The sequence below is a fragment of the Nothoprocta perdicaria genome, unplaced genomic scaffold (assembly GCF_003342845.1).
Source record: "Nothoprocta perdicaria isolate Ctin4 unplaced genomic scaffold, notPer1 scaffold_56, whole genome shotgun sequence".
Taxonomy (NCBI): Eukaryota; Metazoa; Chordata; class Aves; order Tinamiformes; family Tinamidae; genus Nothoprocta; species Nothoprocta perdicaria.
In genome coordinates this window covers 2468825-2494513 of record NW_020455821.1, presented here as the reverse complement: position 1 = coordinate 2494513, position 25689 = coordinate 2468825, and the positions used below count along the sequence as shown (strand labels likewise).

Sequence of the window (25689 nt, the reverse complement as noted above, 5' to 3'; positions counted from 1 at the left end):
CTATGACCACTGGTGGAATTTATATTTCTTTCCCAAATGAACTGTAATAAATTAACTGTATTTATTTCCTCCTCCCTCTTGTTACTAATGAATCAGACAATATCAGTGCAACAACATGCTTTTGGAATTAAGCACTGAGTGAGTCAGGAGGGATGAAGATGCAGCTAGAAGTGTATCAACAAAGAACACCACTGTAGTGACTGCTCCAAGCAGTGAACTAGCAGAATTTTACTGTCATGGAAATGTAGAATGTCTTGGAAGAAAACTACAGACATGAAACTGAGAACGATGACTTCACCTATCCTTAATCCAGATGCCGAGTAGAATAATTAACCCTTAATTCCTACATACACACAAAAAAGTTCTTGTATAGTACATGATTTTGAATAAATACAGATTGCAATGTCAAGTTCTTGATTCCAATTTTTTATTAATGGAATAGAAAAATAAAACCGGGTTTGAACTGTCTAGCAAAGCAGTGCCTGGTAAGGAGGGCATTTCAGCCTTTTATTTAAATTTATTGTCTTTCTTAGACTAGTGCAGAGACTTTTAAATATTTGTTTTAAACATGAGCTCCTGAAATTAAATAATATTTTCTGTTTAGGAACTTGTCTGARGATTATGGAGCAGAACCCTTAATAGCTCAGAACTCAGAAATATGAACTTTATACTGAGAAGGCATAAATCTCCTTTTTCTGCATGGTGGGGTTTGGCAGGTGAATATGTATATATACATAAGTGCATGCATAATCACACACACATATACATGTGTATGATGCATTGCTGTAATTTCATGATATTTACTTTCTATAGGCATTATAAATAATTATAATAATATATAAAACATCTGAAAAACAGTTCAATCCCAAAGCTTGAGGTAAGGAGCTCTTACCTCCTCTGAATGGTGCTGCTAGGACATGAACCATTTTACTTCCTRGTTGGCACTAGATCTTCTGAGAGGGAGAGGAAAGTTTGGCTCCAAAATGAGGAGCACTTTCCTCCCTGCAGAACTCAGGTGCAGTCAGGGCACGTGGCCTGTGGGGAAGTGTTTCATAGAAGCTGCTAATAATAAACTCTCTTATACTGATAGGATTCATACTGAAAGAATTGGCAGCACTTGAGGATGGGTTAGTCATTGAGAACATACTGAAAAATCCACTGGCTTTCCCCCAGCACCTTGTGATGAGATTGGTGGAGGTTTTTGACATTGTTTTCCTAAAAAAAAAAATAAATAAATGAAAGATTACGTAGCAGGATTGGCAGCCTATAAAAATTTCCTTCCTCTACATGGGCAGGAAAAAGGTTAGATTTCTTAGGAGTTTTCTTAGTAGGGAGTTTGTAGTAGCACAGAAACAAGATCTGGGCATAAATGACTACTCTGGGAAATAGCTGCTAAACTTGTACCTGAAGCATCACTTTGTGTAAAGGTGTTTCTAGCATTTCTTTTTTTTCTTAGTATTCCCAGACAGGCAGCAAACACGTGGATCTGCTTGGATGATGAGGAAGATGAGGCTTTCCCGTGGACTCCTCAGGGGAAGCAGCAGCAAGGGGGAGAAAGCAGCTGGGGAAAATGCAAGGATGCTTCCCAAGACCACTGGGGAAGAGAGAAGCAAGCACGAACCGAAGAAGAAAGGGAAACTGAAAAACATGGCAGGCAAATTGCTGAGGACTATAGCTGGGGGGAAAGAAGCAGCTGAAAAGATGCTTGAAAATGAGAATTTTRCAGGGAATTTGATTGAGATTGCAACATCCAAGAAGGAAGTAGAAAAGAGATCTGCAGGTAAATATACCATGGGAGGTGATATCTTTCTGCTACTCTCTGACCAGCCCTGGTCCTTCTCTGCCTCTTCCAGACCTGGAGATTCTTGTTTTCATATGCTTCTGCAATAGGTTTTTTAAGCTTTCCCCTTCACTGTCTTTCACTTACTTATATGTTCTTTCTGAACTGCACACTCATTTCCTGGAAACGTCTGAATTTTAGTTTCCCTTTGCCTCAGAAGAATTTCSCTGTGATGTTCCTATTTTTAGCGTTGCAAAGACTCCTGATACATCTTGTAAAAGAAAAAGAAAGGCTGCTGCATGTGCGACCTGCGCTGTGTAGGCTGCGACTGTGCCGCTTCTGTCAACGTGGAGGGGAGCTGGGGTGGGTGCAGGTTAACAGCAGCACCAGCTCCGGTGTGTGGTGTGCGTTGAGGGAGAGCACAGCCTGCTAGACCTGCCATTGACCTTGCCGTTGCTTTGCTCAACATGCCTGCCTCAGCCCCTCTCCTTTTTGTGTCACGTACCTCTCTCCTTGTCTTGTTCCATTTGACTCTAAATACATGGCTATTTGCACCCAGGAAAATTAGGATACACGTGATATTTATGAAAGATAATAAACATTCATTCTTGACTCTGCGTCACGACCCAAAGTTGTATTTTAAATTGATTCCAGAGTTTCATTTCTTATGTCCCAGCTTAATGTTCTCTGGGTTCTCATCCAGTTTCATTTCTCTTCTGGGCTCTGCTCCTGAGACTTTAGTGCAAATCATGTCCACCCTTTGTTACTCAGTTTCCTCATCTCTAAAACACAGGAAAAAAACCACAAAGCTTTGTACAGCTATTTTAAGAAAACACTTAACTCAGTGGTGTGCTGAGTGAGGCAGGTAAGAATCTTTGGAAGCAGCAGTAAAAATCTTCTCCTTCCAACCTGTCCACTTTGAGGATTTCGTACCGGTCTCTGCAGGGCGTGTGGTGACTGGGCCGGTGCCTCCGTCGGAAGCCACCCRCAGCTTCTTGCAGAAATGGGAAGCATTTTTAGTTCACACTGCTGACGTGGTGTGGATAACCCTGCTCCGGATGAAATGGCAGGCATGGGCAGCCCTCAGATAGGTGCGAGCTCCCTGCCAGGCCACACGCTCCCCAGCGGGAGGCAATGGGTCTGGCTGCAGGAGCATACAAGGGTGTTTGCAATGACTTTTTTTCCTATTTGTTTTTCTGTAGAAAAGATGGAGAATGGAGATGGAGTCAAACCTACCAGGCTTGACTTTCAGCTGTTTTCTCTTTCACAAAATATCCAATCTGATACTTTTTTTCTGGACAAATGGTACTTTTCTTGATGAAAGATAGTAATTAATAAACCTGTATTGCCCACCAGAGCAGGCCTACTGGGATGATCACAGAAAACTGCAGAAGTTTTGTCTTCAGGTTTAGTCTTGAGGAGAGCGGAAACAAACAGAAAGCAGAAATTATTTGACCTAGGGAAAGTGAGAGGTGACAGTGGTTTGCTTCAGTGAGTGAGGTGGTCTTGAAAAGAAGCTGGATTGGGCTTGGGGTTCAGGTAAACTACACCCATCACTATTCAGATATTAAAGTGATGGGCCCCGTGGGGGAGCAGACAAACATCAAGCTGTGTTGTTACTCTCTCTATTGCAGAGGAAACCATCCACGGATTCATTAACCAAGGGAAACCTTTTGAAGCTTGTAAACATATTTGTAACCTGGAGTGTTCTGGAAGTGATGGTGTGGAAAAGTGTGAAAAACTTTATGCCCTGCTGGCTGAAGAGATGTGGTCCATTGTGGAAAAAGCTTTCAGCGGATGTGACAGGATGTTCCTGGAGCCCTTGCAGTCAGTGAGCGAATTGCTGAGGTGGGAGAAGGAGAAGAAGAAGGAGTTGTTTGGTAGCGGCCAAGAGATGGAGCCTGTTTCCACCTGGAGTCCAGGATTCTGCAAGAAAGACTTGGAGGACAAGCTAATTCAGTACATGACAGCTCAGATTCCTCCCTTCAATTCCACTAATAACACAGAYGAAACTACATTAAAGCAGCATCTAAGAGAACTGGAAATGACTTTTCTGTCCAGCCTGGAGCACAAAAGTGGTTTCTTCAAGGAAGCAGGTCTGCTGCCCATCTACACCCACTGCTCTCACGCCTGCCTGTCTTCTCACCTGTCCACCCTCACTGACATGAACCATGCTAGCTTCAGCCAATGTCTTTTAGTTTATGAATGGTGCCTTAAAATGTACCAAAGGTATGTTCCAAGGGATCTTTCTGTCYACACTTACTATTGTCCCTTTTCCCTGGTTCTGAGCACAGTCTCTGTTTCCTGTTAATACAGCAGAGAGTAAAAGCAAACATTTGTCACTAGGTTTAGACTTGTCCATCGCCTATTTTATCCTCCAAAAGAACCTAGAGCTTTTTCTCTTTGTATTATTGCCTTTTCTAAATCCTTTTATGGAGCTAAGGAGCTTAAATGCAAGCTTAAATGCAGATGTTTCCCTACTGGTGTCCTGTTGGACATGCTTGGCACCTGCTTCCCTGAACAAGCTGGCAGGAGCTCACAAAGTTTAGCCTCTTTTTAGCAAGCATTTCAAAATAATTTTCACTTGCCTTTTCATGAGCTTTAAGCTATCTTGACCTCTCTTTTCTCCTGGACTTTCCTTCCATCTTATTTGACTTGTAGTTCCACYGAAAGTTTCCTGCATCAGTGTTCGGACCATAGGAAAAAGACACAGCTCTTCACTAAATTCCTACCTAAGTTCGAAAGAASAGATGGGTTTTAACCCATGTTCAGAAGAACAGTCATCTGGGACCTGTTGGCCCCATTTGAACTCAGGGTCTTTCACTGGGAATACCTGTAGCTGATGTTAAAGCTCGAACTTGCCTGGCTTTCTTGTGCTCTGTTTCCCGTATGGCAATATGAGCTGAGAGGTTTGATTCCCTATATCCATGGTTACTTTGCTACTTGACAGCTCTAATCCTTTTCTGTCCTAACAGCTATCATCAGTTTTGAGTTTTTTGATTGCTTCCACCCTTGCCTAGAGCTTCTCTTCCTTGGATTAATTGCACCCGTAAACGCTTGCTCAGCTCATAAACAGTTCATCAGAGAGACTCTTCCCTCAGCTCCATGAAGGCAGGATGATGAGTACCCTTTGGTGCGTGTTCTTTGCAGACATACAGAACAAATGTGGACAGTACTATTCTACCAGTATTTCTATAGGTTTAAAACAGCTTTGTTTTTATATATGAGTAATACGAGACACGATGAAATGTCAAAACTTACATGAAATTGGAGGTGAATAGGTGAATTGGATCTCTTAGTTTAAATATATAAAGGAAAGCACAAGGACAGGAAAAAATACAACTGTACAAATGTTATGTCAATGCTAAATTTATTCAAGAAAAAAAAAAGGACAGGAAAAAATACAACTGTACAAATGTTATGTCAATGCTAAATTTATTCAAGAAAAAAAAAAAGGAAAAAGAAAAGAGCAGACCAGTGATCGCGGTTAGATGGAAAAAAACATGAAGAAAGTGGATATGAGAAGAGAGAGGTCAAATTGACTTTATGAAAAAAAAAGTCTAATTATTTGGATTTTTCTCTCTGAATATAATTACACCTTTAGGAAAAGTTCACATATAGAAACAGTTTTCCCAGTACATAGGTGCTTTTTATTACAGTCCCCTCTCCCTACAGACATAATATCTGAGTAAAAATAAAGTATTTTAAAAGTGTGTGTGTAGGGAGGTGGGTTTGGAAAAGTGTACCCATGCTAAAGAAGGAATTTGGTGGCAGGAACGAGGGAAGGGGGTTTGGAAAGAAGAAGGTGTAACTGGGCAGCAAATACAGGAAGAAGGAAGAGAGAAACAGTAGAAAAGAGTAACTGGCAAGAGGACTGGATAAGGATCCTCAGTGTTTCCGGGGCTATTCCAGCACTGCCATGAACCACCTCTTGCCTGAGCTCTTTTTTTTATGTGTGTTTATGCAGTGGCAACTGCAGCCAGACCCTTCGTGCACAGCACCTCATGTGGATTATTTTCAAGACAGAGGAAAAGTTACTYGCAATCACCCAGGTGAGAACTCATGACTTTTACCTCAGTTTAYTACTCCAGCGAAGGGATGCTGGGACGTTTGCATGGTCTCTCTTCATCCTGTTTATGCATCTTCACAGAGATGAAATCTGCTCCGAAACGGAGTGTTTGCAGTAAAGGGAGGCTATAGGTGACATCCACTGCCTTAGGTGGGGCTCATTTCCAGATGCTGTTCATCATCTCTTGCCGTTAATGAACGTAAAGCGTGGACTAACTTTCTCAGCACCTTTGCATTAGGTATTTGCAGGGTATCTGCAGGGTATTTGGGCTGCTGGATTGCTTATCTGTGGACCTGCTCCCTGCTAATCAGACCCAGCTGAGGCTTTCACAAAGATTATTCCCAGAGGCCTTGACAAGCAAGCAATGCTTGTCAACAAGCTAATGCACCCCCAGCATAACTCTCCTGCAAGGCTGGAGCAGGGTGTCCTGCTTTGCAGTCCCACAGAGGACCTCAGCTCCCAGGCTGTGGGATCCCTTTCTTTCCCAGCCAGGCTCCTCCTTTGAAGGATGCTGCCGAGGTGCATGGAATACAAACGAAGCTGGGGAGATGCCTTGGAGCAACAGGGAGGGCCAAAGGAAACCACGCTGTTTGGAAAGCACAGCAGGGCCTCCTGGATTCAGCTACAGCCAAATATCAGCRGCAGAAATTGCTACATTCGCCTTCTCAGTTTCCATTTCTGCTGGCCCCTGGCAGCAGAGGAGGGGAAATTCCCTGACAAACTGCTGATTCACCCTGGGAGGGTGCTCCGCAGGCCCCGCTCCCTGCAGGAGAGCCCCTAGGTATCCACAAGCATGGGTGAACAGGCACCAGCTGCTGACAAGGTGCCTAAAATTTACTAATTTGTGTTCAAAATTGAGCATCTTTATGAGCTGTTTCAAATCAGTACCTTGAAGACCACGTGTTCATAAGGTCTGTTTTTTAGCACATATTTCAGCAGAGGAAATGACTATTGGGCTTTCCCTATGGGGCATCTTAGAAGTTATCTTAGAKCAGGCCACTGAGTCAGTGACAAACCCTCAAAGAGGCCAACTAATAATGAAAGAAAATTTAACTTTTTTTTTCCCCTCTGCAGTATCGACTAGAGGGAACTTTCCTTTGCTCAGGGACATGTAGTCTGGAGCGGGCTGGCCCGCGTCTCTCTGGGGTTACTAGCACTTGTGYAGCGTCCCAGCTTGGTTTGTGCCCGGTAGGACCGGCCCCAGGTTCAGTCTAGCAAGATTCAATGGACATGAGCATGGAAAAAATTATAAATGTGTCTTCACCCAGCGCATCGACTTAGCTTGTAAAACCTCCTTCATCCCTTTATTTCTTTTTCTCCAGCATACTCCAGCCCTTCATTATTCCATATAAATAGGGAGCTAGCATGTTTATTGAAGGGATATTCCGTGACTTCTGACTGATCACAGTGTATAATTGCGACTGCAAGTCATAAGGTGCTGGTTTTGCCACTCGGATGACTACATTTTTCTAATTGAAAGGAGACTGAACAGAGAATAGGCAATATTCTGTTTTGGCTATGAATACCTGGCTTTATCACAGGGAGTGCCAGCCAGCTTTCCATGCAAACTAAAAGCATTTGCCTGTGCTTTCAACAGTAGAGAGCACGGAGAGCTGTGAGCACATCAAAGGATGCTGAGAGCTCAAACACCATGTGGGGTTCAGTGTGAGCTCCYAGCCCTGCTGTGGGGAACGTGGCCAGCTCTGCAGTCAAACTGCTTTACCCCAGCTCTAAAATGACCAGGCAAAGGGGCTTTGTGCATTTTGAAGTCTGAGGAGTTGCAAAGCTGGTGAGGACGGTGCGGTTTGTTGAGCTGGTGATGAGTCACCTTGTCCTTGCAGTGGTGGGGAATTGATGATGAGACACGGCTGCAAGGCAAAACTTCAGAATGCTGCCAGGTCTTGGTGAGATGGGGAGGGACAAGGAGGGAGCTGAAGGTTACCTGTCTACTTATCTACTTGTCACGGCAGAAACCCTGGTCCTCTCCAGAGCAGAGCTCTGGAGCCCGATGCCCACACAAGGACACGGGCTCATGCTCATCATCTGACCAAAGCAACTAAGTACTCTGGCTCAACAAGTTATTGCCCGGCAGTTAGTGACTAAGCACAAGCTCTGTCCCATTGTGGAGCAGGGCCCTYGTGTTGATCTAAGCCCACGCATTTCACCTCGCAATGGGGGCAGGCTAAGAGTGTTTGTGCAGCCCAGCTCATATGGGCTAGCTCAGCACATCGTGTTAATACAACTGTGTAGTCAGGTGACAGCCCTCTGGGAGAAAAGATTTTTTTTCCCCCTGGATTGTTTACCCCTGCTGATTTGTGTCTGATTAACACTTTGCAGTGAGTATGGCAGAGGAGCCATTTTGAATATATTTTGGTGAAATTCTTGAGGGACAGCCTTAATTTTGCTAAGATAAAAATGGAAGATGTGACCTTACATACTCTCCATTTCTCAGTAGAAAGATGGAGAAATAAAAGAATAAATAACTAAGCCAGGTGCTTGAGTTCAAAGCCTCTATAAAGGTCAGATCRTGTTTTAAGCAACGAGCCCTTTGTCTGCGGTGTGAGTTCTGTTTTTACAGTATGATCAGAAAAACCCAAGCCAGCCCAATCTTGGGAAACTWCCCCATCGGGCAGCCTCCTGGGGCTTATCTCGTAGCTCTGAACACTAACCCGACTCCTGTTCGCTCTCATCAGCCCCCGGGTTGAGCTAGGGAGTACTTTTAATTAACACTGGCTGGTTTACGTGGGTGAAGGCTGGAGCGGGGARGAGTGGGCGATTTCAGCCCCGAGARCTGACTAGCGCATCGGGTCTAAGCGCCGTTTTGCTGTGTGGGCGCCTTCATCTGAGCTAAGCTAAGTCGGGAAGACTGCAGATAACCCGAGCTGGCACTGGGCTGAAAGCAAGCTCCAAATCTTTTAAACTCAAACAGGCCACGGAGAACAAAGCAGAGCAATGTCATTAGTTCAGCTGGAAAATAACCAGGCTTTGGGATAAACAAAACGGTCAAAAATTAGAGGTGGGAATTTGTCTGGTCCAGAAGCGAAGMGATGAAAGGCTAGCCCACTGCAAATGCCAGTGTATCTTAACTGTTCTTTTTCCTTATTTTTTTTTCCGCTATTTAGAAGGAGGTAGAGGCAGCCCTGAAAGCAGCCTTTGGCATGGAGGGATCCCCTGGTGCCAGCACTGCAGTCATTCAGGTAAATGGGTGAGGAACTGAGAAGCTCACATCCTTTGAGGGAGACAAGTTGCTACTCACTCCTGTGTGGGTATTGGCAGGACCCGGCTYGGTCTGTCCCGAGCTCAGCATGTCACAAGCTTGCAAGCTGACACCTGCCCCTGTGTGCCCTCAGACCTGTTCCTTTTCTCCTGTGCCTATGAAAGGAAAACTAAACTAACCCCAAAACACTGAGCTYGAGATTAGCTGATTCCAGCTGAAGTTGGGTTCACCCTTGGGATTTCAGGTGGCTCTTTGGGAAGTCTCAGCGTATTTTCAAGCAGCAAATGCAGCTGCGGTTGCCCTGCGCCTTGCAGGTGCCCTGCCTCCTGTGCAAGGATGTGCCTTCAGCATCAGAGAAGCAGCCGTTGCAGCACAGCTCAGACCTGGGCGACTGCTCCCTCCATTCACCCTGCTTGCAGCAACCCCCTGTATAATCAGACAGTCCTTAAAAATACTGCCGGCTCCTTTTTCTCAAGCCAACACCTAAAGATCAGTTGGAAAGCAAACCAGGCAACTGATCTGGAAACCCATCAGCTGGAATTTCCTGATCGCTTTGGGTGGGCAGTTTTCTCTTGTCCCTTTTGGTGAACTTTTTTATCTCTCCTGCATGCAGCAGGAAAAACCCATTCATGATGGGAGTCGCCCTGTGTGTCGCTGTGACTTCCTGGAGCGCTCAGGCCTGGAGTCCATCTGTCTCCCCTCAGCCATCTGGCTCCCTGCCCCTCACAAGCTTCCCTTTCTGCTGAGCAGCTAACGGCCGGCATGAGTGGCCACCTGCTCGGGCCTCTCCTATATGGGGTGGCTTTGTCTGATCCAGCCCACCTTCCACAGGCACCAAATGGGTCTGGGGTGAGACCATGGCACGGAAATGAGCAGCAAATCTCTGCGAGGCCTGGGCAGCCCTGCTGGATGTTGCTAGCAGGGAGCACTGCTAGGGAGGGCATTTTCCCTAATTTCTGCACCCTGGTCACTGCAATGGAAGCAGCAGCAGCACAGAGGTGTGGATGGGGCTCCCACCTCATACTTCATGTATGCAAGAAGTTTCAAACCCAAAATATTGCCTTAGAAGCGAGTGGGATTTGCAGCAGAGTGGGAGGTATTCCTGTTCACTGCAGGAAGAGAAAATGACTTCAGCCCGCTCTGCTCTTGCGTCTTGAAATGTGCAGGCGATAGCAGRGAAGACAGAGGCTGCCCAGCGCGTCGGCAGGAGCCTGCAGGAGCGCGTGGGAGCCGTGTGCCTGCAGGAGAGCCTGAGCTTCCTCCAGAGGTAGGAGAGACGCTGCCTCCCTGCCGGGCACGTTGGCARCGCTCGGAAATAGAAATCCCGGCGAGCGCTTGGGGGCTCTGCGCTCGCCTGGAGCTGCTGTTCCCCCTCTTGCGTGGCTGGTAATGCAGGGACAGCAGCATCTTCACGGCTCTTTAAGTTCTCAGCGTCTGCTGTCAGAGCAGAGTTGAGGGGACAAAGTTGGCCCAGGCCTGTCTGGAAGGTTAAACCTTGGGGGATGTTTATTCTGGAGCTGCTCAGACCTTAAAAGCAACACGTAAGCACTGCAGCCACATGGCAAATGCCAGGCCTGGCTSCTAGGATGTAGAAGAGCTTGGATCCCTCCTGAGTTCATCAGGGTTTGCATGAGGCCCTGAATAAGGACTACGGGAATGGGACTGTGCCCATAGTGGAAACACTGGCTTTTCCTACCCTCTGCGCACTTCCTGGGTGCAGTGGTTCTTCCAGGCTCCCCGAGAGGGCCAGGAGCCTGTTGTAMCTCTCTGATCTACTTTATATATACTCATAAATATATTTATATGTATAAACTTAATATATTAATTAATTATTTAATTATTTAATATAATTTTCAAATTCATTTTAATATCTGTTACCTCTCACATTATAAAGAGAAGGGAATCTCTATAAAACAGAATCGTCCAAGAGCCATCTGTGAGACTGAAKCAATCCATAGTCTTCATGGGCTGTTTACGTTCACTGAGGCTTTTAGTCTTCAGCAGCCTTATAGACAAAGCTCAGCTGCTTCCAGGAAAAAATACGTTCCTGCAGCAGCAGTGATTAAATGATTCTCCTGCTTCCTGATCCATGCACTGCAAAGGATGTCCCTATCCTGTGACTGAGCCGTCTTTGCTCTCCAGTGGGGCAGGACAGGGACTATCTTTGTCCTAGTCTAGAAATCCTCTCCTGGAGTGAAACTCTGCACAGTAAAAAAGCAAATTATCATGAGATATTTCTCCCATTTGCTGCCAGGCTGCTGCTGTCAGCTACATGACAAAGAGCACCAGCTTGGGAATATATCTCCCTGTTTTAATTTAGCTATGAAAATGAAGTAAGAAGATTTCTGCAGCCCAGTGACCRGCTGGTCAGCAACAGCCTACGAGTCCTTGAGAACTGCTGCATTCTCAGGTCAGCAAAGAGACCCTGGTGCCACGTGAAGTGAAATGGGTTTTCTGCTGTCTGGTCTTGCTCTCCCTCTCTCTGCCATGGGGTCAGCCTCACCTCCGTCTGGGTCTGATYGTGGGTCTCCTGGTCGCACTCAGCAAGCCCCTTCACAGCCACCACRTTCACCACGGTGCAGTGGGGACGCGTTCCTGATGTTGCCAACACCACCACATGCCGTGACAGGGCTTCCTTTCRTCCTCTGATTCCCCCGCACTGGGAAATCCTGATAAATGCAGCACTGAGGCTCATGCACTTGCATGCTTCAGTGCTTTGCTGCGCAAATCCCTACTGAACACGCCAAGCTTTCCGTGGGGCTGCTAGGGAGGCAGGAAGCAATCAAGCACGGAGCAGTAGGGGAGGCTGTTTGCACCCGCCAGGCAACCACAGTAGTGCTTGCAAGGGAGAAAACAAGGTTGCTTCTGTTTTTCCTGTGTGAGATTATATGGGGATGTCTGGAGGCAGCAAAATGCCCCAAGTCAAGCACAAACACGGTGCTTACTTGACACGGAAGCTCTGCTATTTTTTCTGTGGTGCGTGCATGCTGCTAATGCTGGACCTAGGATGGAGAATTTATGAGTCTCTTTTATGTAATTCTTTGTAATCATACTGGGAATGAAGTTGCACACTGAGCTTTTCTAGAGTTAAGTGTCTGCTTTCAGACTGAATGTGTTAGCTAGGATCTGCAGATTTGCAGACTGTTCTGCTGGAATACAACCCTTCCTCTTGTATTCATGGGGTGTCAAAGGCTCCAGACAGCCTCCATTTATCAGGAGACTGAGGCCCGGAGCTAGCCTTGCACCTGAGCATGCGTCCCTTCAAATAGCTAGGCAGTCACGTTGGCTGCAGTGGGGAATGTATTGATCTGAAAGCAYAGTTTGATTTGAACTGWTTTTTTTTTCTATTTCCTTTTCCATTTTTGTTCAGAGTTGTCTGGCATAAGATAATCTGCATCTGCAGTGTCAGCAGTGACCAGGATGTTAAGGTAAAAGGATTTCTAGAACATCTGGAACGCAAGATTGTAGACCAGCTTCTGCAGAAAATCACATCTGAAGTCAAGGTATGGGAGACCCTTGTTAACACTGATTATTTTTATACAGATGTCCACTTCATTCTCATGTCCTGATTTGGAAAGCATAAACTTCAAGCTTCAAGTTTTAACTTCAAGCTCTAAATTCCCTTTTACCTTGCCTGAAGCTGGATCTTGACAGCTTCATCTTTTCCAGTTTCTGTAATCCCAATTCCACTGTTTGCTATTATGCTAAAAGTGAGCAATCTGTGCTGCCCCTGGGGAACCAGACCCCAAYGACTGAACATTAGTGGTATCTGCTCCTGCCCAACGGCTGGGCATCTTCTCAGGGGTGGAGATAATTCACAGAGACCAAGGCTGTGGTAAGCAGTCCGGATTCAGAGAAGGTAGTTCAGGAATTGATCCTTCTCTTGGAAAAATKCCTTTCCCTTCACACTTTCTAATGTCACATATTTAGCCCAGATGCCTACCTTAATTTCCTGGCTTCCCTCTCTAGATAACAAAGAACTGAATATATCTAATAGTGTGCAATGTTKTATGTGCCCTTGGGGAGCTCCCCAGAGCATTCCCAGAGCATTGCCATTGCACAGTTTTGCTCAAACATGCTGAAGTCATTGGAGGAAAAATGAAGGAACACTGGTGATACTATTCTTTGAATAAAGGCACAAGATGCTGCAGCTTGTTCAAGACTATCTGAAAGCAAAAACAAACAAACAAATAAATAAATAAATAAAGAGCAAATGCACATTAATCCATGTCTGCAGCCTGTGGGAAATCTCCAGATATTCATCATTTGATTGTGTTTGTCTCTTTCTTCAGAGAGCACTGAAGGATTACTTCAAAAACTGTGACAGCGGTTTAGGTGACATCCTTGAACCATTAAAGAAAAACTTTTTGGCCTTTAAATGGAAAAATGCAGCCATATATGAGGTAAGAAATAAGTAAGAAGGTAAGAATCACAGAATCATTTAAAGGTTGAAGTTGGAAGGGAGCTCCAGAGACCACCTCATCCAACTCCTCTGCTCAAGCAGGTCCACCTAGAGGACATTGCACAGGGCCTTGTCTAGACACATTCTGAAAAACTGCAAGGAGGGAAACTCCACAAACCCTCTGAGCTCCCTGTCCCCAGATCATTCCCTGCTGAGCTACTTTCCAGCAGGGCACCTCCCAGCCTGTGCTGGGGCATGATGTTATCCTCTCTGGGGCATGATGTTATTCCTCTCTGTGTGCAGGACCCTGCACTTTATTGAATTTCATGTGGTTCCTCTCTGCCCATCTCTGCAGCCTCTGTCCAGGTCCCTCTGAACAGCTCTGTGGTGCTCCTAGCTTCATATCCACAGCAAATTTACTGAGGGTGTGCTCTGCTCCTCCATCCAGGTCACTGATGAATAAATTGAAGAGTACTGGCCCCAGTATTGACCCTTGGGGGACATGACCACCTACAGGCCTGCAACTAGACTTTTTGCCAGTGATCACTACCCTCTGAGCTCTGTCATTCAGCCACTTCACCTCCCTGCCCTCTCATCTAGCCTGCATTTCCTGAGCTTGCCTCAGGAATGAGGCAATCTGAGGATGTTATGGGAAGTAATGTTGAGAGCCTTACTGAAACAAGATATTATTCAGGAAATCACTAAAACAAGTCTTTGAATCTCTGGATTACACAGGATTTTAATATTAATCCAGATCAGCATTTTGTCTATCACTGAAATGGGTTTTACATATCTAATCATTGATGCCAAGTTCCACAGAGCTGAATATCTAACTCATTGGGATAGCTAGAACATTTGCTGTAATGTTAGCAGAGAAACCAAGAAATGAAGGGATAAGGAAACTGAATAGATCTCCCAAACACAGAGGGGGAACTTTGGGCTGTCTRTGATACTGCCCTGCCCCCAGTACAYTTATACTGGGAATTGTCTCTGCTTCTAATGTGCTTCAGTCTCATGTTGGACGTRTTGTTGTTACCTGTGCATGTCCTACTAAGTACTGGGTTCCTTTTCTCTTAGCCACACGGGTCTGCAAGGACATTGTCAGTACTGATTTTAATTAACATTTTATTGACACAAGAAAATCTGGAAAAAGTAGTAGAACAGAAAAAAATAGGAGCTATTCTGGTGCTATTGAGAGCCTGTCACTGTACATCATGTCACATTAGTGCTGGGGCAAGCAGAAACTCAGTGGCAGAGTGCTAGGCCAGAACTGTCTGTCTCGTGCTTTGTCTGTTTTGGACAGGGCTGGGGATTTCCTGTACCTTTGGACTGCAGCCTAAAACTGTTCTGATTTCAAATGCTAATGCAAGTGTGTTTTCTGTGCAATGTCCCATCTTCCCTCAGGGAGGCTTTTTCCCTCTCTCCCTCCCCATCAGGTACCGCATGGTCTCAGCACTGAGGTCCCTCAGTAGGTTGWGGAGTCTCAGAAATACCCAGGAGACTCACTCTGGGCCCAGTCACAACCCTGTGGCCAAGGGTAAAGCCCTGGGATGAGCTAGGKGACATGTCCCAGGTAGGCTGGATCTTGCTTTGTCTATAGTCCGAGCTGTCCTAAAGCTATGTGGTTGTTAGTTTGGGGCTAAGCCAAGTCTTACTTTGCTGTTCAGGAGGGTGTGACCTATGGCAAAGTTAACTGGTGCTATTGTTTTGTTGGATGTGTCCACTCTTGTCAATGTCCAAGTCATCCCCATACATCTTGGAGGTACTCCATGTGTTAGACAAGGCACAGAACAATGTTAGACATGTGTTAAAAGGACAGAAAAGGGGGGACCCTACCTGTGCTGGCCAGAGTCCTAGGTTAGGCCTAGGCCTTTTAGCGCGAAAAATAATCTAGGCTTCTTTTTTCTTCTGGAACAGGTCCTTGTCAAGAATGTCCATGACGTCATTATTAGAGAATATGCACAGGCTCTTCTGACCATTTCCAAGAAACCATTATGTGGGCAGAGGAGAAGAATTGTCAGCAGGATAGAAGAAGATCATAGGATGCTGCAAACCATCGTTACAGAGTGCTTAGTAAGTCTTTGATGTGGTTAATGCCTGTACTCTCCATTATTAAGAGCAGTACCAAAAGAGGAAAAGACTCTGAAAACAATAGACTAAAGAGGTCATACCACAGTGGTATCAGCTTCACAGAAATGAAAATCTGATGTGCTGGAAGACAGCCCTTCAAATTTGCAGAAACTGTTAATTTGTATTTTTGAAATGTGTGAATGGAGGAGGCAAGATTCACACTCCTGCCACTGAAATAAGAAGAGGCACGCTCTTCTAAGCTGGGAAGACAGCTTTAGAGCTGTCAGCTTCCTGAGAAGAGCCTTCTGTACCTTGGCATGACAATGAGGAAGAGGAAAGGCCGTCTCAGGCCTAGCGTTTTCCCTGGAATCTCTGTTGTACTCTTGGCTGTGTGATCCCTTCCAGGGCTATGAACTGAGTTGGCCCCTCCAGCTGGTCCCTGCTATCCCCACAGGCCTTTCCTAATCTACAAGCTGGTGGTGGCTGCCACCACCCCAGCCCCTTAGAGAGCTGGGCTGGGCTGTGTGAGTCAGAGCCATTTCCGTGCATTATAGTGGTTGCCATGAGGGTGGAAACACATTGATGCTGTTGTGGTTGTGGTCCTCCACTGGCGTGGAGGAGTGAGTCTTCRTGAGGAGGCAAACACCTCACATGGTTATGGGGTAGACTGAAAAGAGAGCCACACCACTGAAGAAAACCCGGGTAAAAATGCTAGACCTGATTTGCAGAAGCCATTTAGAAAAGCSTCTTTACTTAGTTCATAATCCCCATGTAACTGACAATTACACAAACGGTGCCTGCAGATGGCACTGCACTATTGCCTGGTTTCCTTGGTTATCCAAGGGCAAGGGCTGCCATGTGGACAGCCCATCCTGAGACTGCTCCAGCATGAGACTCATCCGCCACACAAGGGGCCCTCTCATGGCTGCTTTTGCAAATGTGGGCTGTGAGTGCCCCTAAGCAAGTTGTCTTGGGCACTGCAGTAGTGACTGAGAAGATTKTCTGGACGGTGAGACAGGATGCTCTCATATGACACAGCAGATAGGAACCCTACCTTTATGGGTTTWAATATTTTCACAGATATGAGTCATTCTCATGAATGTGCATCTTGTCCATTTAAGTGCTTGCTATTAGGAATCTATTTTCTCCCAAGAGATACCTCCTATAAGTTAGTTATCAGTAATTCTGACTGTCAAAAGAATAAAATGAGGTAAAAATAATCACTTGTAAACTCCTCCTAAAATCTCTTGTACCTCACAACTCACCCACGACTTTTATAGAGGAAAGATGGAAGTTCCCAGTGCTTTTAGGTAAAGGCTCACTTTTCCTAGGGTGATCAATCACAGACAACTTAATGCTTTGAGAAATCAAGCTGGAATAGCAGGAGGAGTCTCTAATTTTTAAACTTTAAGCTTACCAGTAATGCTGTGCTTAGCATTACCTTTGGATGAAAAGTACAAAGAAAGTCGAAATTTATAGTGTGATGAGATGTGGGAAATCTTATTAAACTCTACGTGATACTTTGGTGAAAAAGCCTGCATCTAATCAATCTRGTTTCCCTTGTGTGCCCACTCTGTTCTCATTCTTGATGTGTGAGCACTGGAAACCTTGAGGAGGGAATGCATAAGCAATTTTCAGGGGACAGCCTCAAGTGAGGTACATGGCTGCGCATGCAAAATATGTRCTCTGTTGTAGACTGAATTTATTGTGCAGTTGTTGCACAGGCTGCACCTGCTCCCTGCCCTGCTCTGTCCTCTGWCCAGCCTCTCTTCCTGTCACTCTGTTCTCAAAACGCACGTGGAAACACCCTGCTTCTCCCTTAAAAGCAGTAAAATGTCAAAGGCARCTAAGCACGTCTGACAAAACAACTCTTGTTTGTTCCTCCAGATTGCAGACCGTTTACCTTAGACCTTTCCTGACTACATAGCGCTTAACAAAATCTGGCACCTTCTAGTTAATTAACATTTACTTTGTGAGCTTGCCAAGTATGAAGTCTTACAGTATTAATGCGCTGGGAGCAGAATACAGCTTGCTCAGTGCGCAGAGTTAGACACRCTGAGTGCCTGCAGTGCGGAGGAAGAGAGGGAAGGCTGTCTTCAAGCATTACTATTATTTTTAATTTATGTTCTATGCGGCGATGAGCTGAAGCGAGAAGCCAGCCTGCTGTTTCCAACACCCTGTGGAGATCAGGGGAACCAGGGCTTCTCCCGACCTAGTTTGACAGCCTGTTCTCCAGGTTTGCTTTGTCACAGGATCTCTGTTGACGTGATGGCATCAATAATTCAGGCTAGCAATTTAACTGCATTACCACACCAGCAAAAATGTGAGCAAGATCTGAAGCTCTCTCCTGGCAGTGCATCCGCATTCTTCTTTCCCGAGCTTTTTTCAAAAAATCTGCATTATTTCTTACTAGCTTTGTGAAGCTTTACGCTGTGATGTGCTTTAGTTTAGAGTGAGCTGATCATACACAGCATCTACCAGCCATACTGATGTCCTCATRAGGTCCAGCCCCGCTGCTTCTTGTTATTCAGCTACAGGATATGTGTCCCTTCACCCCGTCCTGCAGGTCACTTGGCTGTCCYGGGGCTGCTCCACGGCTGCAGGAATGCTGCCAGCCAGCACCGCTTGGTTTCACAGAGGCACAGGGGCTGTTGCTTGTTCGGGAAGGGAAATCACTTCCTGAAGAGCTAAATGGATTTTTAGAGGAGGGATGYGTAGGGGAAGGCCCATTTCACTAAAGAAAACACAGGAAGGGATTCTGAAGTGTGGAGGGTAGTTGCTGAACTTCCCTGCAAGCAGGCTGGTTACACTCCAGTTTCTTTTCTCTTACCTTGCAGGGAAAACATGCTCCTATGCCTGCTCATACAGCGCTGCACAGCTACCACTATGCACAGTGAACACCCCATCTCTTAACATTACATTCTGCTTCCTTTACCCTGAATTCATCTTTTCTTCTGTCCCCAGGGTCCTAAAGCAGATTCCCTCAAGGATCTAATAAAAGCAGTCTTAGAGCTTATTCAAACTACTGATTCGGAGGCAATGAAAATAGCCCTAGTGCCCATTCTCAGAGATTTTCCTAATCTAAGGTAAGAAGTTTTGCTTGTTTGAATTATGCAGTTTGTTACACAATTATTTGCCATCAGAAGGCCCATAGCAATGTTAGTCCCATGATATTTTCTCTTTGCTCTGTGCTGGCCCAAGCTGGCCCAAGCACAGTGCTTATGATTCAATGTACTGAATGTAAATGTAGATTCCTTACATCTTTGCCAGTCAGTAATCAGTAAAGTTGGCATGTCTCATTCATAAAGGTAGAGCATGGAGGGAATCTCTCTCAAGAAAGTAGGGATGCTATGGAAAAATACTACCTGAATGGACAGTCTGTAGGCTGCATTAGTGCATTTTGCAGCACAGACACAAGTGGGCCACTCTAGGCCTTTCAAGAGCTTCCCTATTTTGAGCATTTCTTGCAAGCACTTGTCTCTTGGTTTTAATACTTGACTAATGCTTCAGTATAGCTCTCTCAGGTACAACTATTTGCCAATAATCCCAGGTGTGTTCAGGAAGACGTATACACTTCTATTTCTCACAGGAAGCTGATAAAATAAATGAAAGTCAACTTTAATTTAAGAAGATGATATTTTAGCTAGTTGCATTTGTTTCAGAACCTACTGTTTATTACTGCCTTCTTTTGCTCTGAAGCTTTTTGCTGGTGACTGTAGGTTATCAAGTTAATGCGATTGCACTGTAGGGCTCTCTGTCACAGGATGCTGTGACAGGCCAAAAAGTGTGAATAGCTTCAAATGGGGACCAGATAATTGGGGCAGATATTTGTCTTAGTGGCTATTCAACATGACAGTTCCAGCTAAAGAAGACACTAAACTGCAGACTGCCAGAAGCCAAAAATAAAAAAAAAAACAAGACAAAGAAAGATCATGTTGTGCTTGCCTTGGTTCCTATATGTTTTCCCTAAGCATTTTGTATTTTTGAAGACACAGCACTGAACTAAAAAGATGTTTATCTGGTACAGCATAGCAGGTCCTATGGTCTTTATATATGTATGCACATAGGAAATAATCAGGAAAATATTGTTTTGAAGTAGGAGGAGGTCCAAGGAGGTCATCCTGGTTTGAGYAGATGCATTGTTTTTGATTTCAATAGATTCCCAAATGCTTAAAGCTATGTTTGGCTTGGATACATTTGCTCTCTTTGTTAAACAGACTAATAAGCTGTGGTCCCACTCAGCAAAGCAATGCTATGTAGAGCARAAAGAGTATAACCTTCCAAATAATCAAGAAGTAACTCCGTCTGAGGATGGAAAAAATATCAAAAAAGCTTTTAAACAATTAAATCACCCCTAAATCACCCCCTCAAACAACATGACAGATGCCAGTCTTTTTCTAGAAAAGAAAGGTTTTGGTGGCTTTGCTGGGATGCTGCATGCAATGGGACCCTTTATCTTGATTATATCATACAYTGCCAACACAGCTCTTGGACACAGCCTCTTTGTTGTTAGGTGTCCAAAGCATGTTGAAAAGCAGTTTGACAGCTCCCAGACTTTGGTTTGGCCCAATCAAATCGTGTCCTAGAAAGCCAGCTTTTTCCCTTGACTTTTCTACTCATCTGCCATCTAATCCTTTTGGAAAGGAAAGAACATCTGAGTATCATTCTGTACCTCAAAGACTCGCTCAGCCGAGGAGACAGAACTGCTCTCTTGAAGACATTTAATGATAATTATGAGGCAACAAGAACAAACTCGCTTTTTGAAGATATAGAAGTTAAGCCTGGGAGATTTAAACTCTGTTGCTGCTTCTGTTGTTAGCAAAGGTAAGTATGTGAAAGCATGTGCCTGCATMTAACATGTGTGTGTGCCTAGGGTGACATCCCAGCAACACCCCCTGAATCCCTCATAGCAATACAGCCTGCACACTTCCAGATCATGAAGCACCTCGTTGCAGGCAGTGCAGACCTTGCATGATGAGATGTGCCAGGCARGGAACGCAGTGCAGAATGGATCAGGCTCATCCTCCCTGTCCTTGGCCCCTGTTTGGGGGTTGCTGCAGCAAGACCTCTCCATTCAGCCTTTCCTCCCTCTCTTGGGAGCAGCTGCAGCTGCAGGTGCAGGAAAAGGGTTAAGTCAGAAGGATGACCACCACACTGATGTCTTAAACTTCCYCAGCATTAATAGAGCACCTATAATTCTGTCCTTTCCGACATCCTTCATATTGTGACGCATTACAGCCCAGTTCACAGGTTCATGGGTCTCAAAATCACCTGGCACCTTTGTAGGTGGTTACATCTGTCCATTGATTTTCCCATGTGATTCGTTCACAGTCACAGTTTTGTTGTTTTGTTTGAGTTGCAACAGATCTTGAAACTAAGTAAGGCCTCATAGTTTAACTGGACTCCACTCTTGGTGGAGCAGGTATAGCTGTTTGCCTCACTTGAAATAATCTGCAACTTCTTTTTTTTTTTTTTTTTTCTAAATCTGAATTTCTCCAACTCCAGCTCATAGCCAGAAAATTTTGTTTTATCTATGCCAGGCCAAAGCCCTTTGCTATCAAAATATCTCTGTTAATGTTTAGAGGCTGGCAACGGTTAGCCCCTAACTTTTGTCCGCTAAGCTGATTAGACCCAGCATGTCAGGTTAAAAATCATAGTCCCTTTCCTCGTCCTCTGCTCTCCAGTGTCACCATTTATTTATAGTTCCCATGTTTGCATTTCAGGAACTTAGTCACTTAGCCTCCTCATTGATGAAATTCCCTGTGCAAAGAGACTCCCCAGTCCCACAGGTCCCAGTTGGGTCTCCACTGCACTGGGTCACCTCTGCAGCCCAGATCCGTAGTTTCAGCCAGGCTCTGTAGYAGCACCTGTGAAATCGGTGGTGGCACTTGCTCATGGGAAGCACCTCTTCCTCTGCCCTTCCCACCCCCTAAATTTYGTGTGATGCCTGCAGGGGTGACCTGCAGATACAGATATTCGTAGGGAATCCACTAATTTCTCCTGGTTGGGAATGCAGCTGTTATGCATATATGTCCATATGCAGAGACAGGAGATCTTTAAAGTGTTATCTAGGGTTGTTTTAAGTCAGGAGCTGACCCCTCAGCCGAGGAATGAGTGGTTTTGATGGGTGTGGGCATAGAGTAGCTAGATGCTGCAGGAGCTCAGGGGTGGCACAACCCAGAACAGTCATGGATGGGACATTTATAGCTGAGAAATGTGTTCAGGAGGCTGTGTGTAGGAAGGAGCTTTCTGCTATTTGACCCTCTCATGTGTGCTGATGAATACTATTTGCTTACACATATGTTTTTTCTTGGTTTTTCTCAGATCTGCTGTGAAAAACAAGAGATGTCTGCCCTGTGGCAGTCCCTGAAAGCCCAGCTCCTTGGGAGCCCCGGCCCAGTGCAGAGAGACTTGTTGTGTGTTTCCAAGAAAGCCACATGGCCCGAATCCTGATCTCCCATGCAGAGGCCAAGTGGATCGAAGYGTAGCCACCTTGCCATGGCATTCCTTAGGGACCGTCCTGGCTGGTCTGCCTGGGAAGCAGCAGTGATGGCCCCCATGCTGGTCTTGACCTTGGGCAAGGCCCCGCCAACTCTCACGTGCAAAGGGCTGGTTTGTCTGGGGAAGAACCAGCCTTTCTCCGGAGTCCTCGGGGCCTGCAGGCAGCCCCGAGCTGTGCTTGGTCCCAAGTTGGCTGTTTGCTCACAGGGACCATCACTGCTGGGCTCTCCGCTGGCCCTGTCAGCAGCAAAGAGCTGCTGCCTCCCAGCCCCGCTCTTCCCATGCGGCCCTTCCTGCTCCCACATGCTCTCTCCCCCTTCTCTCTTGGCCTCTGAAAAGCCCCCATCTTTCTCTTTTTCAGAGGTAGCCATGAAGTTTCATCCAACAGAGCTTCCATAGGAAATATATAAAACCTTCTCTGATGTTTTGGTCACAGTTGTTCTAAAGTTAACTCGTCGGCATTGACATGGCTCCTCCAAATGAGATTTTTTGGTTGCTCTCCTGCTGGACATCTGCATTCAGGGAAGGGTCTATGGCCTCAGGGATGGCTTATCTTTGCGTGGAGAGCCAGCTGGCTGATGCCTAATGCTCTGYGTGCTCCTGGTGGATGTGGCTGATTCTGAGCAGGGTTTCTGGAATGCAAATCTCTCTGTTCTGTGTGGAGCACCAAGCCGTGGAAAGGGTCAATGATGGCTTGTCTTTGGGGAGAAAACCTCGCAGTGGCAGCTTTGCCAATGGCCCTTAATGTGGAAGGATGCCAGGACATTAACTGGGTTGGGATGCACTTTGTCTGGGGCGGATCTCCGCATGCTTCCATGTACCATGGGCCTTAACCTTCCCAGTGTCCCAGAGGGATGCTGGTGGCTCTGGACCTGGAAGCCCCCAGCACACAGTCCCTTTCCCAGCCCTCTACGCCTGGTACCTCCGGGCCTGGTATCCCATTCCCTGGTTTCACCAGGATCCCTTGGCGTCTGGAAGCACCAGGAGCCAGTGACTGCAACACCCAGGAGGTGGGAAAATCCCAACAGCAAAGTAGACATATCTGTGGCCAAGCACTTTTCTCCAGCCCCTGTAATCCCTGACATGTATGGGAATGTCCTCATCAGCTCCAGCCCTGAGCCTTCCAGCTGGGACATGTGGCCTGGCTCTGCTGTGGGGCTGGGTGTGTGCTAAGGAGCAGCATCTCCTGGTGTGTCCTACTGCTCCCCGTGTGACCCACAACTCCCAGTGATAACCACAGCTCCCGGCACATCCCACTGCTCCCAGAGTGTCCCATAGCCCCTGATGCATCCTGCAGCTCCCAGGGCATTCCACAGCTCCCAGTGTATCCCATAGCCAGGCCAGGGGAGAAGCAGAGACCAGGAAGGATACACTACTGGTGCCATCTAGTGGAACTGGAACAGCTGGAAAGGGCCACGGCTCTTTCATATTTATTATTTGTAATTATTTGTTATTATTTGTTATTATTTGTTATTATTTGTTATTATTTTTATGTATATTTTTATTTGCCTTTTTTTGTATTATTATGGGATAGGGCAGGGATCTCTCTGCCTGCAGAGCCCTGTGTATCCTGCTGGGAGCACTTCCCACAGCCTGACACAGCAGCAAAGGATGGCAAGGGAAGTGCAGATGTGAGGCTGGCCTGAGCATCCCTGCAGCAGGGGAGCCCCTGTTCTGGTTCCAGCACGTGCCAGCTTTCGAGTGGCCACTGTATGTGGGGCAGTGCTCACCCTGGGGTGACCACTGTGCTGGACAGTGCTACCTGTCCCTGCTGCCCTTCTTCTGGTGCCTCGGCTTTCTGCAGTGCAGTTATCTGCCGCCGTTTGCTCTCCATGCCCAGCTCAGAGGATGCCGTTGGGCAGCACCTAATGTGCTTTTTGGATCCTCTTTTGGGCGCTTTGCACTGCACCAGGAGCAGCTGCAGGGATTGAGCCCYGGCGTTGCATGTGCCAGCCAGGCTCCTGCTCCGCATGCTCCCCATCCTGGGAGGCTGGTTTGAGGAAAAYGGAAAGATTTGTGAAGAACAAGTAGATATTTCTGCTAGAAAAATAATGGACAATTTTTGTGGGAAAATTGCAGAAGAGAATAAAGAGAAAATCTGCTAGGAGGTGGAGCCACTTCTGTGAGAGCAGGTTTAGTCAGCAGCAAGAATCATAGAATCCTTAAGGTTGGAAGGGACCTTTGGAGATCATCTAGTCCAACCCCCCTGCACGTGCAGGGTCACCTAGAGCACAGGGCTGCATCCAAGTGGGTTTTGCAGATCTCCGGAGAAGGAGGCTCCACAACCTCTCTGGGMAGCCTGTTCCAGGGCTCTGGATSTCCCTCACTGCCAAGAATTTTTTCCCTAAATTCTTGTGGAACTTTTGATGCTTCAGTTTRTAGCCRTTTCCTCTTATCCTATCACTGGCCACCACTGAATAAAAAGCTCTGTGTTGGTTGCCCCTTTCTCCCYGCTTCTGGGTCCATTTCCTCTCTTTGCCCCTCAGCTCCACACCTACCAGCTCCCCTTTTCTCTCCAGTGGTCTGACTACTGAAGATAAAGCAAATAAATGGAGAACAATTCCCCTCAAGTGTATTTAGCTTTCATTTTGTGGAAACCAAATCAGAGCCCGTGAGCAGAAGCTGTCTGTTTTCTGCAGCTGGCTGATATCCACCTCTGCCTGCCCCCATGGGACTGCCGTGCCGGCCCGAGTGGGAATCTCTGCACTGAGCTGTGCTGAGCAATACCCTATTCCCACCCAAAGGCTGGTCAGGGGTTGTGGTGTCCAGCCTGTTCCCAGCTGGTGTCCCCAGCAGGTTCCCCAGCTGCCTCCCTCGCTCCAGACAGAGCTTTTCTTCTCGCTGGGAGGTGGATTTGCTGCTGCCCGGGACATTATGGAGCACGTACAGCTGCCAACCCCCTGTGCACATCTGTCCTGCTCTACCTCAGTGCACACGCTCTGCACAGGGACCTCTGCTCCCTGCCCACAAGGGCTGCTGCAAAATGGATGACAGTTTGTAAGCAATTAAAACAACTTGGCTGGGCTTGTATCAGCTGTTGGGGAAAAACAAAACACATTTCGGGAATGCAGTGTTTTCAAGGAGCCAGAGCAGCAGGGGCCTAATGAAATGGTGTGCTATAGCATAGACTTTTTCAGGGTTTTGTAAAGATTTGAAAGCAAATCCTCTCCAAGTGATTGCCACTGACTTGTCTTCTGCACGCTGGTCGTCTTTGTTTCCAACAAAACAGGCTTGTGCTGTGCTGGAGGATTTGATTCCATTCCCCCAGGAAAGACTCAGCTCTCCATTTCCACATATACTGGCTGCATTCCTTACTTTGGGGGAAATAAGTGCTGGGCAGCAGGTGGAAGGTGAGGACGTCGCTGGGGGTTTCTCTGTGCTTCGTGCAGGTGACAAACGACAGCRTCACGGGGCTGCCGGGGCAGAGCATCGTGGCCAGGCCGAGGGGGGCTGYGTGATGGCAGCTGGACGTCACCCCTTCATCCCTTGCATGGCACGTGGCTAACGGCACCATGGGCAAGACGGGAGCGTGGCAGTCTAGGGACACCGCTGATGGAGACACTGCGCTCGAGGGGCTGCCCGCTGGCTTTCCTCAGCATGGGCTCTCCTAAGGGCTGGGTGCAGGCTTGGAGAGCACTGCGCAGGGCTGC

General features: G+C 46.5%; 1 protein-coding gene across 1 annotated transcript; it reads left to right on the top strand.

Moving 5' to 3' along the window:
* Positions 1-1578: 1578 nt before the first annotated feature.
* On the top strand, positions 1579-21887 carry LOC112955346 (exocyst complex component 3-like protein). The gene is made up of 12 exons (XM_026048623.1): positions 1579-1780; positions 3415-4009; positions 5748-5832; positions 8972-9046; positions 10233-10333; positions 11387-11476; positions 12437-12569; positions 13359-13469; positions 15386-15541; positions 18503-18624; positions 20183-20362; positions 21863-21887. The coding sequence occupies exons 1-11, from the start codon at positions 1579-1581 to the stop codon at positions 20355-20357; spliced, it is 1845 nt and encodes a 614-aa protein (XP_025904408.1). The 3' UTR covers positions 20358-20362; positions 21863-21887.
* The last annotated feature ends 3802 nt before the right edge of the window (positions 21888-25689 follow it).